Source organism: Macaca thibetana, chromosome 14 (assembly GCF_024542745.1).
Source record: "Macaca thibetana thibetana isolate TM-01 chromosome 14, ASM2454274v1, whole genome shotgun sequence".
In the NCBI taxonomy this organism is placed as follows: Eukaryota; Metazoa; Chordata; class Mammalia; order Primates; family Cercopithecidae; genus Macaca; species Macaca thibetana.
Window position 1 is genome coordinate 22169716 of NC_065591.1, and position 20711 is coordinate 22190426.

Here is a 20711-nt window from a genome sequence, read left to right on the forward strand (position 1 = left end):
AATTAGACTTTGAGCTATATACTAACTATCCCATAAGGAAAGGAAAAAGTTCTTACCAATAACTTATCAAATAGTTTCCTTAAATTTGTTTCTAGTTTTTCCATGTCACCACAAAATGAACTCATCTCCGCCAACAATTTCAATACCTAAAACACACAATTCACTATTACTATTTTTATGAATAAGCAAGGGTTGTAAAGTAAGAGTAATTCTAGATAACGATTTAAGACTTTACTTATTTTCAATTATGCTTTTACAGAATCGTTATAACGTTTGAAATGGAAGAAAACCTTAGAGATGCAGCCCAAGATTTTACTGTGAAGGAAAGTAAAGGTCAGAGATTATGTGGCTCGACAAAGTCACAGGGAGTAAGTGGCTGGGCAGACCCTAAAACCCAGATCTCATGATTTCCAATATATCTCTGAGAAGAAGTATGGAAAATAATCCATATGACACTTTCTGCTACAGGTTAATGATAGTGCTAATTGCAAGGCAAAAATGATAAATATATTAACTAAAAAGACACACTAGTAAGAACTCTCAACAGCTAAGAACTAATTACTCCTGGTTAAGGTGGGCCTCATTTCCTATTAAATTTAGTCTCTGGATACTTAAAATATTGGTAATGACCACTATTCTTAAGGTTCATTCCTGCATTTCCCAATCCCAGTCTGATAGGCCTAGCCCAGCACATTTGAAGCAAACTACCTTGCCAGTGCACAGTGATATTCTTCTCTATCCCAAAGACCTACGAGGGAAATGGCACACGCATTTCCATATTTCAGTCCAATTCAATAATCACTAATGGGTGCTTGATTCAAAATCAAGTTTTGTGCCAGATTCTGGGGATACAGAGGTGAATCAGGTTAAACGTAGAGAGAGATTATAAACAAATGTAAAGTATTACAGATGCTGTGAAAAAATGTTTATATACATTACAGTTGAGATACAAAGGTGGGAGGGGTAGTGAATTCTATTGGAGAAGAAGGAATAAAGGATATTTTGTGTTAATCCAGTTTAAAATTGGCTCTATCAGTTATGGATAGAAATGGATGAATTAAACACCTTATTTAAAAATATTAAGGCTACAAAGGTAGAGACCGACTATAAAAACTACAGGCAGTGCTTTCCCACTGCAGCGAACCTTAATTGAATCCATGAAGCAGTCCTAATGCAATTAATTCTGGTCTAGGGAGATTGCTGGCTGGCCATTACCAGACATTTAAATTGCTCCCTTAGAAATCAGATCTAAGTTAGTGGTTTACATTTTTGTTAAAATATAAGAATGCCTTATCAGTGCTAAAGCTGACATTTTTGCTTACCTCCAACTGTATATCAAGACCTTCCACTGGGGTAGTCAAGGTACCGAGGTTAGGGAGAACCTGCTCACAGAAATATGTCACAAACCTTGTGGAATGGACATTTTTCTGTAAGAAATCAAAGAAAATGCATTGTCAAAAAACAAATATTTGCTCAAATATTATAGGAGAATTTCATTCAATAAATGCTGAGTGCTACAGCATCAAGTATTCTGACTATAAATACAATATAGTGCACACCCCAGCATGTCCTGGATATAACCTCAATAGGTGGTCTACGAAGGGGCTTCAGTAAGTTCATGGAAAAATGTAATTAAAAGACAAAGAATAAAAAATATAAACTTTATTTATCAACATAAGCTCCATCAAGGTCAAGACACTTTTGGAGGCAATGATAGCAGTCATCCCAGAGAACTGAGGGTCCTGGGAACTTAACCATGTCAATGCAGTCTTTTTATACTATTAACCAAAGAAATGTGGGTGCCCTTTAACGATGTTTTTAAGATTAGGCAACAAAAAGAAATCAGAAGGGCCCAAATAAGGACTTTAAGGTGGATGCCTAATGATTCCTCATCAAAACTCTTAAAAAATTGTCCCTGTTTGATAAGAGGAATGAACAGGAGCACTATGGTGGTGGAGGACTCTGGTGAAGCTTTCCCAGGCGTTTTCCTGTTCAATCTTTGGCCAACTTTCTCCAAACAAGCTCATAAAAAGCAGACATTATTCTTTAGCCCTCCAGAATGTCAACTACCAAAATGTCTTCCGCATCCCAAAAAACTGCTGCCATAACCCTTCCTCTTAACTGGTCTCTTTTTGCTTGGACTGGGCCATGTTCACCTCCTGGTAGCCATTGCTTTGACTGTGCTTTATCTTCAGAATTGCACTGCGAAAGCCATGTTTCAACTCCTGTTCCCATTCTTCAAAGACATGCTTCAGGATCTTGATCCCACTTGTTTACAATTTCCATTGAAAGCTCTGTTCTTGTCTGCAGCTAATCTGAGCGCGGTGGTTTTGACACTCATCGAGTAGGAAGTTTATTAAACTTTAATTTTTCAGTCAGAATTGTGTAAGCTGAACCAACTGAGATGTCTATGATGTTGGCTGTTGTTTCTGCTATTAATCGTCGGTCCTTTTCATTTAGGGCATAAACAAGTTAAATTTTTCCTTGCAAATTGATCTGCTGCGATGGGCTTCGACGTTGTCTTGTCCTTTCTAAAAATGAGTGATCCATTTGTAAACTGTTGATTTCTTTGGGGACATTGTCTCCATAAACTTTTCATAAAGCATCAATGATTTCACCATTCTTCCACCACGCTTCACCATAAATTTGACATTTGTTCTTGCTTCAACTTTAGCAGAATTCATGTTGCTCTGACAGGTGCTCGTTTTTCAAACTGATGTCTTACCCTTCTTAGTTCCCCAAACTATATCCTGTTCAGACATGTTATAAATACAAGTTTATTTTGGTGAAAAATGTTTTGAAATCCATGCATAGGTTTTTTTTCATAATATGCATTTTCCAGGAACTTTCTGAAGATCCCTTATATACTTTACTGCAAAGTCATCTGGAGCATTGGGACATTTATACATTTTGATCTCTTCCTTGATTCTCAGATCAAATTTGGGACATGGCCAGGCATGGTGGCTCACAATCCTAGCACTTTGGGAGGCTGAGGCGGACGGACTGCCTGAGCTCAGGAGTTCGAGACCAGCCTGGACAACATGGCGAAACCCCATCCCTACTAAAAATACAAAAAAATCAGCTGGGCATGGTGGTGTGTGCCTGTAATCCCAGCTACCTGGGAAGCTGAGGCACGAAAATTGCTTGAACCTGGGAGGTGGAGGTTGCAGTGAGCCAAGATCACGCCACTGTACTCCAGCCTGGGGGACAAAGTGAGCCTCTGTCTCAAATAAATAAATAAATAAATAAATAAATTCATTGTGAGAACCTTTGTGTTGGATTTTCAGACTGCACATTTCTGAAAAGGGATAGTTCTATTATTTAATTTTCTTTGTAGAGACAAGGTCTTGCTATGTTGCCCAGGCTGGTCTTGAACTCAGCCTCAAGCGTTCTCCCACCTTGGCTCACAAAGTGCTGGGACTGGGATTATAGGCACAGGCCACCACGCCTGATCTAGGATAGTTCCTTTAAATTGTGTTTTTCAAATGAATGTATACACATCCCAGAAGATGCATGGCCAGAGGAAACACAAAGCCTGAGACAGAATACAAAATTCTCATGACTTTTAAAAAAAGTCTTTAGGAAGACTAAAAATTTTTATTGGCCAGTCGTGGTGGCTCACACCTGTAATCCCAGCACTTTGGGAGGCCAAGGTGGGCAGATTGGTTAAGCTCAAGAGTTCAAGACCAGCCTGGGCAACACGGGGAAGCCCTGGCTCTACAAAAAATACAAAAATTAGCCAAGCGTGATAGTCCATGCTTGTGGAAGCCACTGCTTGGGAAGCTGAGATGGAAGGCTTGAGCCTGGCAGGTGGAAGCTGCAGTAAGCCAAGATCATGCCACTGCACTTCAGCATAGGTGACAGGGCAAGACTGTCTCAAAGAAAAAAAAAAATTCTTTCAAAAAAGTTTCTTGCTGCTTTGGGTTCTCACCAATTCCACTGTGGCCTTTATAAACACAGACCAAGCATCCCTCATCTGAAAATCCCAAATCTGAAATGCTTCAAAATCCAAAACTTTTTGAGCACCAATATGATGCTCAAACGTCATGCTCAAAGGAAATGCTCATTGAAACATTTCAGGTTTTTGGATTTTTGAATTAGGGATGCTCAACCAGGCACAATGCAAATATTCAAAAATCTGAAAACACTTCTGGTTCCAAGCAAGCATTTCAGATAAGGGACACTACTGGAAAGGTTTAAGGGGAAAGTTAAAGTGAGTATTTATGGAAATATATACAGCTAATACAGTAATCCAAATACCAGGTGTGTAAAAATAAAGAGCTCACAGAGAAGAGGGGTACTGCCTGCCGAGTGCACTGTAAGAGCCTGTCCACACAGTCAGGATCCGAGGGATTGAAGGTCTGTTCTAGGTCGGCCTGTTCAGCCACCAACTCTACAAGTTGCTGTCTTCCACTCACTGTCTGTAAGCTTTTTAACCCAGACAGTATCTTCATAAATAGAACAAATTCTTCACCAGTCACATCTTCTAGGACCTGGAAAAGAGACAATTCAGAATAACAGTATACTCATCATTTGAATGGGACAGATCAACATTGAAAGAAAATAGCTAATTTATTTCAGTTACTAAAGTCAGTTTGATATTAATGCTTCCGAAATACTGAGGAAAAGGCAACTTCTAGCTTCAGTCAATTGAACTTCAGAGTAAACCAGGCATTCTCCAAAGGGGCAAAAATTGGTTCTTAGAAAATGTTACATTTTTATGTACAAAGCACAGATATACATATAGTACCGTAAACAGATATACAGTATATATGTGGCATTAAAATTTCATGGAAGAGCAGTTAAGAAGAAAAAAATTTTTTTAATTCTTAAATTGGCTATTCAGGGGAGTGACTTTAAAAAATGGCTGGAAAAATTCTGTAGTAAACTGTTGAATCAGATTGTTTCCTATATTTAAAAGCAGTCTAATTCATATTAATATGGTAATTGTTGTACACAAAATAGGACACCTTGCAAGTCTCATGTTAAATCTTCCATATCAGTGGGTCTAAATTTTTCTATTCATGGACCAAAGGAGCTCAATCACGACATGCTCTACCAGATTACTAGCTGGGGCATAGGTAAAATAGTCTGATACTCCCAGCTAAAGATCTATCTCTTTCTCACTGAAAAATAATCTTATCAATAAGGAAGTGGATAGTAGTAGTCTGAAATTTCTATAGCCTGAACCATAAGAGTGATCACATTCTTTAGAGAAAACACTGAATCTTCTTGAACATATTGCTCAAGCCTGTAATCCCAGCACTTTGGAAGGCTGAGGCGGGAGGATCATGAGGTCAGGAGATCGAGACCATTCTGGCTAACACGGTGAAACCCCGTCTCTACTAAAAATACAAAAAATTAACCAGGCGTGGTGGCAGGCGCCTATAGTTCCAGATGCTCGGGAGGCTGAGGCAGGAGAATGGCGTGAACCTGGGAGGTGGAGCTTGTAGTGAGCCAAGATCGCACCACTGCACTCCAGCCTGGGTGACAGAGCGAGACTCCGTCTCAAAAAAAGAAGGAAACTATTTCCAAACTTTGGCACATTAAGATGAGTGAAAAGTTAGTTGTGACACACCTTGCCAATCCTAGCGTCTACAACTATGCTAGATGCTGGGAGCAAAGACAAGCATGGTTTCACCCTTGAAGAGCGGATAGTGTCAAGGGCTAAGGTGAAAAGAGGTCATTTTGATGTGATAATATGTTTCATTTTGAAATAATTCAGTATACTATGAGAGAGTATCCTAAAATGGAAGGGAGGGGTAGGACTTAGAGAAAGTTTCCTGAAGGAGGTGATTTGCAGAGGTTGCACACATTTTAAGGACACTACCACAAAAAGTTTAAATGTAATCAGATTCCTTTAAATTACCAAATTGATTCATCATTACCACTGACAAAAGTGCTAAATACAATCTAAGAAAAACTCGGAAGTTCTATGGTGGTTCTAATGGGATATATGATATACCATTTTATACACAAGCCACACATAACATTGAGGAATACTGCCAAAGTCAAGTATGTTCTTTTGCTTTAGAGAATTTCCACCAAATGAAGACCAAAGTTCACCTTTTTGGATTCAGTTAGTATAAGCTCTTCCACTTCCTTTGTTAAGACTTCATCTGGTAAAGTCTTAAGTTTCGTAGAAAGGAATTTAATTGCTCGTTCTCTAACAATGTCCTCTCCTTGAAGTATTTGGCTGAACAACCCACCTAAAGTCCCTGCAAAACAAAATAGTTGCCTGTAGCAAGTCAATTCTATAGTGTAATGGTGTTTTCCCATTTAACTCAATTTATAGTATTTCTTATCAAATAAGTTAATGAACTTCCCAAATATCATCCTCATTACTAGTTAAAAGTAGTCTGAAATTTCTACAGCCTGAATCATAAGAGCACTTTCTTCATGAAGACATAGTCAGCTTGAACATAACTTTCCTTTTTTATCATTACTAATAATAAAAACCAAATATTTTGGAAGAATTTCTTTAAAGTGTCAAAGGGAGTTCTTCCAACAGATTTCTAATGGAAAAATTTGATCTGTTTTTGCAGTTATTTCTGCTGGTTTTTCTAGTCATAAACATCTTGACCTAAGGAGACTTTTTTCACAATACTTAAAATTTTTATGAAATAGAACTCTGGGTAAACCCTAGAGTTTATTCTTAATGAGTAACACCTAACTTTGTGATTCTGTAAGACATCAAACACAATTCAGAATAAGAACTGGCCTTACCTTTTGCATCCATTTTAAATATACTTAACAGGGCATTGTTCACTAGGTTAAATTCTGCAGAGTCATCTGGATAAAGAAAAAGTGGCATAATGAATATAAAACAAATTTAAAATATCATCTGCTTCAGTTTCAAACTTGATTCAACATAGTTTCTCAAGGTTACATTGACAGGAAACTTGTAACTTAAGCCATTTCCTCAAGTACCAAAAAGATAACATGTTCCTTATAAGGGTAGAGAACCCCATCTGGCATGCCTGAAAAACTTTTATTAAGATGCTACAATTATGAAACGACAGGAAATTGGGGGGAAAATTATGATACATCAAAATGCTCAAAAGAATCTAGTCATTACACCTTAATAACAGAATTAAAAACAAAACAATACTAGGAATTAGATAACCAGAAATCATTACACTTTAAACTACTGAATGAAAGTGGGAAATTTAATCTCTATCAGATGTAGGACCTCCAGCTCTCCTGCACCCCATTCAAAACCTAAAAACAGAGTCAATATTTCAGAAAGAAGATATATATTTAGAGAAAACGGTAATAAAATCCCTTACCTGTCTGCAAAAGTTGCGTTAATATATCTGCCACTCGAGGAAGATTTTCTCCAGTGGCAAATTGAGGCAGTTCTTTAATTGCTTGACGTCGAATCTGGGCATGATTTCAAACAAAAATTAACCAAATACTATCACCTTTAAAATAACACACACAGCTTTTTTTTTTTTTTTTTTTTTTTTTAAAGACAAGGTCTTGCTCTGTTGCCCAGGGTGGAGTGCAGTGGTGCAATCATGGCTCACTGTAGCTTTGACCTAGGCTCAAGAGATCCTCTTGCCTCAGCCTCCTTAGTAGCTGGAAGTAGAGACGCAAGCCTCCACGCCTGGCTAATTTTAGAGGCGAGTCTCCCTATGTTGCCCAGGCTGTTCTCATACTTTGGGAGGCCGAGGCGGGAGGATCACAAGATCAGGAGTTTGAGACCAGCCTGGCCAACAGAGCGAGACTCTGTCTCAAAAAAAAAAAAAAGAATTTGCTCCAATTTAATATTCAAGTTACACAGAAAAAAATGTAAAACGTGATGTTAACAATGTCTGGCTGAAGGAGAGATTATAAACAACTGTATACAGGCTAATTATATGCAACTGTTAGGTTTTTACTACCGATGGGCTTATAATACAGTATTCCTTAAAAAAATGGCTACTGTGGCAATGTTATACCTAGTTAACTGTTTACTTTAGAATTTTCAGTATTGACTACTAAATACAACATTTGTGGCTATACCCTGCATGTTTAATTCCAAATACTGATCTTAGCTTATTCGATTTTTACATAAAAAATGTACAGCAGGCCAGGTGAGGTGGCTCACGCCTGTAATCCCAATGCTTCAGAAGGCCAAGGTGGGAGGACAGCTTGAGGCCAGGAGTTTGAGACCAGCCTGGACAACATAGCAAGACCCTACAAAAAAATTAAAAATCACCCGGGAACGGTAGCCTGTGCTACTTGGGAGGCTAAGGTGGAAAAAATGCATGAACCCCGGAGTTCAAGGCTGCAGTAAGCTATGGATGTGCAACTGCACTCCAGTCTAGGCAACAGAGTGAGACCCTGTCTCTATTAAAAACACACAAAAAAATCCAGCAAATTCTGCATGAAATGTTGGCAATTCGCTGTTTCATCTGAAAAGACAAGAGCTAACAATTGAATATTCTTAGGAACCTGTGTCAGCAGCCAGAAATATTACCAGTTAATTCTATTCAAAAAAAAAAAAAAAAAAAACCCCAAAAAACAAAAACTATTTCTTTTAATCTAGTAATCCTATTCACTTATTACACAGACCATTCAGACCATTTTTCTGCCATGCAAAATATATAAGGGTAGTGAAAGTACATTTTATTTTATAACACATATCTAAGTAAGCACAAATTGATTAAAAACAGTCTGATTTCATATGCACAATGAATAACAATCTATGAAACAAGATGTGAGCCACAATCCATTTTTAACAGTGGACAAATAAGCAAAACTAAGTATTTTGAGATTCTATGCATTTTTCATAATTTAAAGGTGGTGAAAAAGGCTAATACATTTTATCATATGTAAATTTAAGCCTGGGTATGATGCCATGCCAGACCATACTGTAGTATTTTATTGTGTACTCTGATATATCAGATGGCTACTCCAATTGTATTAGCCACACACAGAAACATCTGAAAGACTGCTATAAAGTGTCACTCATATACTTACAGATACATCTTCATCCTCACAGAGGTCTAACTGTGCATTGATAGCAGAATCAGCCAATTCTGGAAAATGCTTAAAGAATTTTGGAATAAATTGAGCTGCTAATCGTTTTTCCTTAGTACCACCTTTCACACCATCCAGTATCACTTGATAGGCATCTTTATGCTGAAATAAAGAAAGACACATGATTTTGAAAGTTGGGAAGCTAAGTAAAAGACCATAAAACATGTTAGCGTGTGCTTTAAATTTTTACACAGGCTAAGAAATAAGGTTCATTTTCGGAGGTTTACTACTTAAATGGGACACTTATCTTCCCAATTCTGTTCTTCCTCCACCTTTGGTTAATTTTTGAGTTGGGGGAGATGGACGAGTCTAATTTAAAGTGGAAAAAGCATACGTGTGTTTGTTAATATACCAACGCTTCTTCATTCTAGTGATTACTGACTCTAGCCTTGTGACTGTGTCATGCTTAAAAAATTTGTAATGGGCCAGGCATGGTGGCTCACGCCTGTAATCCCAGCACTTTGGGAGGCCAAGGCGGGTGGATCACCTGAGGTCAGGAGTTCAAGACCAGCGTGGTCAACATGGTTAAACCCCGTCTCTATGAAACACAAAAATTAGCCAGGCATGGTGGCACGCGCCTGTAATCCCAGCTACTTGGGAGGCTGAGGCAGGAGAATTACTTGAGTCTGGGAAATGGAGGTTGCAGTGAGCCGAGATCGCACTACTGCACTCCATCCTGGACGACAGAGTGAGACTCTGTCTCCAAAAAAAAAAAAAAATTGTAATGATGGTCAGGTGTGGTGGCTCACGCCTGTAATCTCAGCACTTTGGGAGGCCGAGGTGGGCAATCACTTGAGGTCAGGAGTTCCAGACCAGCCTGCTAAATATGGTGAAACCCCACTCTCTAAAAATACAAAAATTAGCTGGGCGTGGTGGCAGACATCTCTAATCCCAGCTACTCAGGAGGCTGAGGCACGAGAATTGCTTGAACCCAGGAGGCAGAGGTTGCAGTAAGCTGAGATCGCACCATGGCATTCTAGATTGGGTGACAGAGCGAGACTCCATCTTAAACAAGGAAATAAATCATAGTGAATACCACAGACTTCACAAATAACTGCACCATATTTACTTAAAAAAAAAATTTGCGGCCGGGCGCGGTGGCTCAAGCCTGTAATCCCAGCACTTTGGGAGGCCGAGACGGGCGGATCACTAGGTCAGGAGATCGAGACCATCCTGGCTAACACGGTGAAACCCCGTCTCTACTAAAAAAATACAAAAAACTAGCCGGGCGAGGTGGCGGGCGCCTGTAGTCCCAGCTACTCAGGAGGCTGAGACAGGAGAATGGCCCGAACCCGGGAGGCGGAGCTTGCAGTGAGCTGAGATCCGGCCACTGCACTCCAGCCTGGGCGACAGAGTGAGACTCCGTCTCAAAAAAAAAAAAAAAAAAAAAAAAAAAAAAAATTTGCCTGTTTCCAATTAGCACCACGAAGAGGATGAAGGGAATACATTCCAGAAATTTAGCAATTCCAGCAATGTTAGGAAGTGCAGCTTAATTTTACCTCATAGCAGTATATGAAAGCCGTGACCATTCCATAGAGCCAGACAATTTTGGATTAAGACAGACTCTAATGTCACATGTTTAAACATTTTATTGGAACTATACACTCAAAGCTCATTTGTTTCCTTAAAAAAAATCACAAGTGCTCTCCCTCAAATACTCATAATGGGAGGAATCAATAAGTTCCCAATCCTCCTCAAGTGCTTGCCTCTAAACCAGTTGTTTTATGAAATGACGCTGATAAAGATGGTCAATAACAGTAACAAATACAGAAAGACTACACATATATCTTCTGTTTGGACATATTAATAAAAGTAACTGCAAAAAAAACTTAAAAATTATAATCTTGACCAAACGTATACACAGTATAGTGTTTATTATGTATAAGGAGTGTTCTAAGTGCTTCAGACACATGAGCTTACTTCACGCCATCTAGTGGGGAATGACCAATAAATATCCAATGAACTATAGAATTCCCAGATTTATTTTACATGATTCTTTTTGTGGATAATGCTAAGTGAAAAAATAAAGCAGGATGCAAAGTTACAGAACAACTCCCAAGTAACAGAAATTTCTGTGAATAAGGTTAGCTTCTTCATGAAATGCAGATGTATCAGTCTTCAGGAGTCATCACTGAAAAATGTATTATAAACACATCAAGACCCCGTCTCTCCAAAAAATATAAAATTAGCCAGGCATGGTGGTGTGTGCTTGCAGTCCCAGCTCCTCGAGAGGCTGAGGCAGGAGAATCACTCGAGCCCAGGAGATAGAGGCTGTGGTACGCTGTGGCTGCGCCACTGCACTCTAGCCTGACAGAGCAAGACCCTGTCTCAAATAAAGAAAGGTGTATGACATACTTTTCACCGCAAACATTAAAAAAAGAAATCATGCTGACTTCTCTACCACTTTACATTCCTGTGGTTTGCCTCAGACTTCTAGGCAGGCTTCATAAAATCAAAGTTTGTTCTGACATCCTTACTTTTTGCAGGGTATCACAAATCTAATTCCCTTTAACTCAAACTTACTTATAAAGCCATTTGAAGAAACTCCTTACGCTGTCCAAAATTAAATGAAAAAGAAAAAAAAAACCTGCTTAAAACAAAACTTCCTTTTGCCAAGAAAAAAATATTAAATCTGGAATCAAATAAAAAGGAATCATTAGCAATACTTATTGAAAGTCTACCAGGGACTGAGTGACTCCTTGTCTATATCACAACAGGTGTTACTACTATTCCTATCTTCTAGATGAGGAAACTAGGGCTCAGAGAAGCAAAATAAATACTTCCGTGTATTTCTGAGGGATTATGAACTTGGTTAGTCAGTGGTTTTAGCTTAATCATACAAAAAATGCTACAAGAGTGGTATTTCAAGAAATAAAAGTCCAAGAAGCCTACATGCCAACCCTGCAAAGCTAGTGTACTCAATGATTGGCAGAACAGGAGGAATCGGGGTTTCAGCATTACAGACATCTAATCAGCCAGACTGCTGTGGTCCTTTAACAGGTGTCTGATACATTTTTTAACTTTTAAGATTTTGAATACATCATATAAAATTAAGTATATTTTAAGTAAATTCATAATAATTTGAAACAGAATTTAAAATAATAGTGGGCCCACAACTTGCTCTGTTATGGCTAGTTAGGAGCCCTGGGTAGAGAGCAGCGGAAAAGGAGATTAGAAAGGTAAAGGAGCACACAAGAGTGAGACCTGAAGGAGTGGCAGAGGCAGAGTGGAGGAAAGGCAGGATGAATGCATAGGCAGAACATGGGGGTTACATGAGAAGATGATAAGACTGGAAGATTTGAGGTATTAAATAATTCTGCACTTAGAATTTGTCATCTGCAGTTTGCTTATTAGAATATACATGCCCAAAGATGTACGTATGTGTGTATGATAAAGTTCCCTTTATCCATTAGAGATAATCTGTGTAAATGGTTTTTCTTGTATTTTGTAAATGGTTTCTCTGTTCCTTCTTTGAACACATTTCTTCAACTATGAAAAAGAAATGCTTACTGAAGGGCAAGGTACAGTGCAAGAAGAGAATCAATCAATCAATCAATGGATTTAACCCTTAAGACGTTATAATGTAAGTACAGGAATAAGAAATAAAATAAAATACAAGTCTGAAGTATTGTTAATAAGTACATCGTGCCAAGGGGTTCAAAAAGAGAAGGATTTGATCTGCTTTGGGGAAATTAGCTGATAAAACCTCGGAGGGCTTGTGTTTAACCCTTACATATTTAGAAGGCACTACTCTGAAAGGAGTATTGACAATAACGGGGAGGGACTAGTCTGTAGTGGCAGCAATCAGAAAAACTGTTGTGCTTACCTCTCTAGAAAAGGTTGATAATCAAAATAAAAGTTAGAAGGAAGTCAAGACTGACAAACTCGAATGCAGTCTCAGAAGTATCCAGACATGTTGTTTGCCAGGAAACTTAGTACTGATCATAAATCTCGTAAGTTGACCTGAAAATCAGGCTTTGCTACATCAGGAACATGAACACGGTTTTCTCTCCTTAAAAACAAGTGAAATGGTATCCTCTCTACTAAGTTGGCTTTTGCCTTTGTTAGTTAAAATTACAAGCAATATCCTAAAACCTACTGTCTTTTAGTAAGTGATTTTAGGCATTTTATCTAAAAGGGGAGAAGTATAACCCAACAGAGCAGAACTAGTAGGCATTATCTTTGGTTCTCCTAAAATTCACAATGTTTGAGCAGCCTGAGCTAATCACTACATCTCATTATGCAGAGAGAGTTTAGATAGTTGCTTGACAGCTGTCAATACAGAACGCATTGATGACCCATAATCTACAGGGAACTGTGTTAAATTCCAGCGTCCAGCCGGGTGTGTGGTACATGGTAGGTGAAACCTACCGAATAAAGCATGAATTCTCATTAAAGTGTAGACAAAGTTATCCTTTTCCATTTTTTCACAAACTTGTCTCAAGTACCCTTACTAAATAAAGAGTACATTTTTGCTGCAAATACATTTTTGCTGCAAGAAAGACATTTTGACTCCTTGGGGGAGAACTCTCAATTCAATCTGGTTTTTATAAAGATGACATGAGAAGGAAATGTAAGCAAATCTCAAAATTAAAGTAGGGGAATGGGACAGCATTATCTATATGGTTTCAAAGGCTTCTTAGAAAGATTCCTGACAGAACCACAGTTCTAGCTTTCACCCTATCCCCTCTACTGATGTGCAACAAAATCAAACACAGGTAGAACAATTTGTTACAAAGTTACCCAACTAAGTCCCAGAAAAATTATACGATTGAGAATATCTTCACTACTAGTTCTTTTTAGGAATAACAAATTCCAACTGATCCTACATAGTTTTTATCTTTTTTTTTTTTTAATTTTTTGTTTGAGATGGAGTCTCATTCTGCTGCCCAGGCTGAACTGGAGTGGCCTGGTATCAGCTCACAGGAACCTCTGCCCCCTGGGTTCAAGTGATTCTCCTGCCTCAGCCACCCCAAATAGCTGGGACTTCGGGCGCACGCCACCATGCCTGGCTATTTTTTGTATTTTTAGTAGAGATAGGAGTTTACCATGTTTGCCAGGCTGGTCTCGAACTCCTGACCTCAAGTGATCTGCCCACCCAGGCCTCTTAAAGAACTGGGATTACAGGAGTGAGCCACCATGCCCGGCAGTTTTTATCTTCTTAATGAAGAGAATATTCCTCCTTCACAACCGACCTACACACTCTATCCACATGTACAACAGAATATCCGTATACATTTCTCACTGATAATAGTGAAATTCCCTACTGACAGGGAATGAAGGGAAAAAAAAATCATCTGCTATTTCAAACTGGTACATTCACAATTCTAGATTAAGCTACAATAAAGCTCCAACATGAATTTTTTTTTTCTTTCAGCTCAGAAAGGTCTTATTTGAATTATGTTCAGAAAAGGGGACGGGAAAGGTACTCCCACGACTGTTAATAGACTAGAATCTTCCACTTTCTCCAAGAAGGGATGCGTAAGCAGAAAAATCACAAAGTTCTAACTAAGCACTGAAAAGCTATGGTGTGGGATTTCTAAAACAATTATCAAAGTTGCCTCTAGGACTTCCTGGTTCTTTTCCCAGCCACTTATCAAGTTCAATGTACTCCGCTACTTGAAAACTCATACAGGGAACAAATGGCTCGTACGGATAATTCACTGCTGAGAAACTGTGTATCCGCGGCAAGCATGGCAAGAGCGCTCTTCCAGAGAACTCCATTCAGAGCTGCACTCTCACACACTCCTTCGCCCAGCCCTGTTTTATTTTCTTCAAACACGTTTCATTAAAAACAATAAATAATAATTTTAAAAAAACCCTTTTTTTTTGACGGGGTCTCGCTCGGTTGCCCAGGCTGGAGAGCAGTGAAGCGATCTCGGCTCACTGCAACCTCCGCCTTCCAGGTTCAAGCAATCCTCCCACCTCCGCCTCCTGAGTAGCTGGGATTACAGGCGCGCACCACCACGCCCGCCTAATTTTTGTATTGTTAGCAGAGACGGGGTTTCACCATGTTGCTCAGGCTGGTCTCGAACTCCTGACCTCGTGATCCACCCGCCTGGGCCTCCCAAAGTGCTGGGATTACAGGCGTGAGCCACCGCGCCGGGCCTCACAATGCCTTTCTTATTCATCACTCACTACACTCCCTCCTAACTGTACATTCTGAGAGCGCGCGGACCTTTCCATCTGTATCTCCAGCGCTCGGCGCTCAAAAAATGTACTGCATAAATGAAACCGTGAGCCCTCATCAAAGTCTGGACCAAAGAGTCCCTCTTCTGTTTCTTACAAACTTCTGTCTCCTAAACACTCTTCTTCAACTAGTAGCAGAATTTTGCCTCCAAAAAAACAAAAACAAAAACAAAAAAACAACACACCTTGACCCCTTGAAGAAAACTCCCGATCTAATCTTGTTCAGAAAAGGGGACGGGAAAGGAGAAAGGCTTAAGAGAATACTGTAGAGGAAAGCCCGGGAGGAGAATTAACGTGAGCCTGAACAGGCTGAGTTAGGTTACGCCAAGGTGGGAAAAGGCTGGGCGAGGGAGGCAGGGAAGCCTGGAACCCTGGGGACCGCGGTCTCCCTGGTGAAGCCAGAGTCTACACTCCCAGAGAGGCCCACCCCGACGAGACGGCCTGGGGAGGTTAGGAGCTCCCCCGGGAGGATGAAGCCGCAGCCCCCGCCCGGCCCGGGAGAGCGCGGCGGGCTGCGCTTTGGAAAGGCCGCGGAGCCCCGGGCCCTGCAGGCCGCCCGGGGACTCACTCACCTGGCCCACTTGCTCCGTGGCATCGGCCAGGATGCCATAATTGCGGTAAAGCTCCTCTACCGTCGGCATGGTGAGCGACAAGCCCAGGGCCCGCTTCCGCTATCCTAGTCCTCACCGGCGCCACCGCCGCCTCGGAACTTCTCCAACCCCACTACCTGCACTATTACACCTCTAGCTGCCGCCAGTGCCGCCGCCAGTCACCGCTCACAGCGCGGCTCCGCCCCCGACGTCTACGTAAAGACGCGCACGTCGGGAGCGGCCTTCAGTAGACTCCAATGCGCCTCCGCGATTTTTGTCGCCCTCTAGAGCTTGGAGGAGCAAAAAGCGGCAAGGATGATTGGATTATCTCACGCCTTTTTGAAAGCTTGAACCTGGCTGGAGGCTCTCGATGGGAGGGGTGGGGGTGGGCGGGGAGATTAATACAAAGATAATCGCGTTTCTGCCCTTAGAGGATCTTACATATGAGAAGTCACAAACGGTTTCCTCCTGATTCAAGGAAGGTAATATTAATCAGTGGCAATAGAGGGTAGTGGGTCCGGTGGGAAGCAAAAAGCATTCCTGTGCCATTTAAAAACCCTCTGTGTCCACCACGCTAATCAAGTGTGGGGTCAAATTCGGCCTGCTGGAAGAATTTGCATATCTTTGCTGCCAGTGTAAAGAATTGGGGCCACCTGATTATGTATAGTATCCAAGAGAGTAATAAATAAATGAAATCACGTACGCTTACTGATAAGAATTTCTAAGATACAAGTTTAGATGAAATTTTATATATATATTATATAATTATCATGTCTATATATAGCTGGGCGCTGTGGTTCGCACCTGTAATCCCAGCACTTTGGAAGGCTGAGGTGGGTGGATCACTTGAGGTCAAGAGTTCAAGATCAGCCTGGCCAACATGGTGAAACCTGGTGTCTACTAAAAATACAAAAATTAGCCAGGCATGGTGGCACGCACCTGTAGTCCCAGCTACTTGGGAGACTGAGGCAGGAGAATTATTTGAACCTAGGAGGCAGAGGTTGCAGTGAGCCCAGATCATGCCACTGCACTCCAGCCTGGGCCACAGAGCAAAACTCTATCTCAGAAAAAGAAAAAAAAGTTAAAAAGCAGGTATAAGATGATCCCATTAGGTAAAACATACAAAGCATACAAAACAAAGTTATGTGTGTATGTGTAAAAGGATGTTAAAGGATGTTAAAATTTCAAGATTGAAACATCAAACTCTAATACACTGTAAATTTCAAAGCCAGATCCACTTGTACAGAATATACACAGGAAATGATTACAAAAGAACTCACTGGCTCTTGTACTTCTCAGTTAGATTGAGGATAAATTTCCAACCCTAAAAAGGATTAGAGCTGAGTGTGATAGCCAACAGTCCCAGCTATGTGGGAAGCTAAGTGAGGAGAATCACTTGGGCCCAGGAGTTCAAGTCCAGCCTGGGCAACATAACAAGACCCCTGTCTAAAAATAAGAAATCAAGTGTAAAATTCAATGTTAAAAAAATTACAATTTGGACTTTCATGGAGAAACAGAAAAAGAATTAGGGAATGAAATGAGAGCAATTGGTGATAAGATTTTTTTATTTTTATGTTTTAGAGAAAGATGTTCTTGTGAGTACATTGAGGGCAATTTCTATCCCCTTCCCTCAAGCGTGGGGCCATTTTGAGGAGCCTGAAATATGGTCCCAGGTGGTTGAGAGACACAAAGGACTGGACATGCCTGATAAGCTCAGGTTACCCGTGGCTGCAGAGTGGAGGTGGCCATGTTGGGATCTACTGTGTTCCCAGATTTTGCTGGAGCAAGGGGATGGGAGTGATTCCCTTATAGCAGAGATGAGCCCTATAAAAGAGAAAGAGATTCTGGATTCATTTTGAGTCCTTCTGCCTGAGAGTAAGAACGCCCACACGGCAAGAGTCAATGGCGGCAGAAAGAGAGTGGTGACTGCGAGCAGCACATCAACACCTCACGGGGTCACCGTTGGGAGTGGCCTCTAAAGGCCCTTGGAGTGGCCACAGGACAGACCTGGTCTCTATCAGACCAGAGAGAGCCTGTGGTACTGCACCGTCCAGACCTTTGCGAGGTTCTACTCTTCCTTTCTTCTCATGTTCCCCTCTCGGTGCATTTGCGCAGGAGGGGTCAGAAGCTGCCCACCAAACTGAGTGGAGGATATAGAGAAGAAAGGCAAGATGGGGAGCAACCTCAGCTGGAGAAGAGAACAAGATCTGGTTGGAAATTAAGTTTGGATTCACATGTTGAAATGGATGTTTTAATTTCTGAAGCAGAAAAGGCTGGTTCTGCCAGAATTTCTCTCTAGGGCTGGAATGAGATGACCCTACCTGCTATGTCTGAATGATTGTGTCCCCTCAAATTCATATGTTGAAACCCACCCCCCAAAATGATACTATTAAAAGGTGGGGGCCTTTGACAGATGATTATGTCCTGAAGGCTCTGCTCCCACTAATGAGATTAGTGCCCTTATACAAGAGGCTTGAGAGAGCATGTTTGCCCCTTCTATCACCCTGTGAGGACACACAGAAGGCACAATCCATAAAGAACAGGCCTTCATCAGACACCAGATCCTGCTGGTGCCTTGATCTTGGACTTCCCAACTTCCACAACTGAGGCAATAAATTTCTGTTGTTTATAGATTATCCTTTCTAAGGTATTTTGTTATAGTAGCATGAATGGACTAAGACACCACCTGAATAAATTTTAAAGAGGTGGTGGAAGACAATAAGAAAGCTGTATATATATATGTGTGTGTGTGTGTGTGTGTGTATTTTTATATATAGACATATATAGCTATATATAGCTTTATTATTCTCATATGTTTTTATATATTATAGTTTAATATATAATATATGTATGTATATTTTTAGACATAGTCTGGCTCTGTGGCCCACGCAGGAATGCAGTGGTATGATCTCGGCTCACTTCAACCTCAACCTCCTGAGCTCAAACCATCCTCCCACCTCAGCCTCCCAAGTAGCTGAGACTGCAGGCGCATGCCACCACACCTGGCTAACATTTGTAGTTTTAGTAGAGACAGGGTTTTGCCATGTTGCCCAGGCTGGTCTCAAACTCCCGAACTCAAGCGATCCGCCTGCCTCGGCCTCCCAAAGTGCTAGGATTACAGGCATGAGCCACTGTGCCCAGCCAATAAAGCTGTATTTTGATCACATCCTTCAAGTTAAGTATTTGATGTAGTGATACCTACATGTTTAAACATAGGAAAAGCAATCTGGGGCAGGAAATAAAGCGGTGTTTGCTTGGGGGACCTTTGCTTTGGCTTAATGTTTTAATTCATTACAATAAGTATGCCAATATATACACATAATATATTTTATGTATCCATTTTTAAAAACAAATTTAAGAAGAGGAAAAAAACTCAACTTGTGTTTCTATGTTCTAAAATATAGCTATTCATACAAACTCCTTTAAAACTGACCCTTGACGGCCAGGTGCGGTGGCTCACACCTGTAATCCCAGCACTTTGGGAGGCCAAGGTGGGAGGATCATTTGAGGTCAGGAGTTTGAAACCAGCCTGGTCAACATGGCAAAACCCTGTCTCTACTAAAAATACAAAAATTAACTGGGCGTGGTGGCAGACGCCTGTAATCCCAGCCACTCGGGAGGCTGAAGCAGGAGAATCGCTTGAACCTGGGAGACAGAGATTGCAGTGAGCCGAGGTGGTGCCACTGCACTCCAGTCTGGGTGACAGAGTGAGACTCTGTCTCAAAAAACAAAAACAACCACCAAACAAACAGAAAAAAATCCTCACCCTTGTCTAAGTTGCCAGGCAGTTTCATTCAACACCGCTCTTCCTGATGCAGTCTATTACTTAGCCACGTTCATCAGGCTTGTGAATGCTTCTTGGTCTTCTTTTTCCTCTGTAACAGTCCTGGGGTTTGCTTTAAATCGTTTCCTATTTTTCTCTATTTCTAGCTGGTCACTTAAGCTAATGGGTTTTGATTGGTCCTAATGATGATAATGATGACAACATCGATGACGATGCTAATGGTAATGATATTGGGAGTCATCCCAATAATAACCAGCATATATTAAGTGATGGCAGAGTTCTGAGCACTTCATGTGAATCAATTCTCAAAAACTCTATGGGCTAGGACATACTATTCTCATCTTCACTTTACAAATGAGAAAATAGACAGACATCAACTAACTAGTACCATGTTCCTTAACTCAGATGAGTTTTGAGTCCTGGTGTGTTCAGAATTGGTTCCTTCTGTTGGGTTCTTGGTCTTGCTGACTCCAAGAATGAAGCCACAGACCCTCACAGTGAGTGTTACAGTTCTTAAAGATGGTGTGTCTGGAGTTTGTTCCTTCACATTCCTTTTTCCTTTTGGTGGGTTCATGGTCTCACTGACTTCAGGAGTGAAGCCACAGAGCTTTGCAGTGAGTGTTACAGCTCATAAAGGTAGTGTGGACCCATAAGTGAGCAGCAGCAAGATTTATTATCAAGAGCAAAAGAACAAAGCTTCCACAGCGTGGAAGGGGACCCAAGCGGTTTGCTGCCACTGGCTCAGGTGGCCAGCTTTTATTCCCCTATTTTGGCCCCACCCACATCCTGCTGATTGGTCCATTTTACAGAGTGCTGATTGGTCCGTTTTTACAGAGTACTGATTGGTGCATTTACAAACCTTTAGCTAGATGCAGAGTGCTGATTGGTGTGTTTTTATGGAGTGCTGATTGGTGCATTTACAAACCCTTAGCTAGACACAGAGCACTGATTGGTGCATTTTCACAGAGTGCTGATTGGTGTATTTACAATCCTTTAGCTAGACACAGAGTGCTGATTGGTGCGTTTACAAACCTTTAGCTAGACACAGAGCGCTGATTGGTGCATTTTTACAGAGTGCTGATTGGTGCATTTACAAACCTTCAGCTAGACTCAGAGTGCTG

At 40.8% G+C, this 20711-nt stretch overlaps 1 protein-coding gene across 3 annotated transcripts in view; it reads right to left on the reverse strand.

The window, feature by feature from the left end:
* Positions 1-16030, reverse strand: part of API5 (apoptosis inhibitor 5) — a 32464-nt gene extending 16434 nt beyond the window's left edge. Inside the window, exons 1-8 of one of the 3 annotated variants that reach the window (XM_050758251.1) lie at positions 15789-16030; positions 8968-9129; positions 7290-7383; positions 6727-6792; positions 6067-6218; positions 4287-4493; positions 1323-1427; positions 57-146 (exon numbers count right to left, since the gene is read on the reverse strand). In XM_050758251.1, the coding sequence (XP_050614208.1) occupies positions 57-146; positions 1323-1427; positions 4287-4493; positions 6067-6218; positions 6727-6792; positions 7290-7383; positions 8968-9129; positions 15789-15857 (945 nt within the window). In that variant the 5' untranslated portion in view covers positions 15858-16030. The remainder of the gene's footprint in view (positions 1-56; positions 147-1322; positions 1428-4286; positions 4494-6066; positions 6219-6726; positions 6793-7289; positions 7384-8967; positions 9130-15788) is intronic. The other 2 variants (XM_050758253.1, XM_050758254.1) reach the window with 2 other exon arrangements.
* Positions 16031-20711: the final 4681 nt, after the last annotated feature.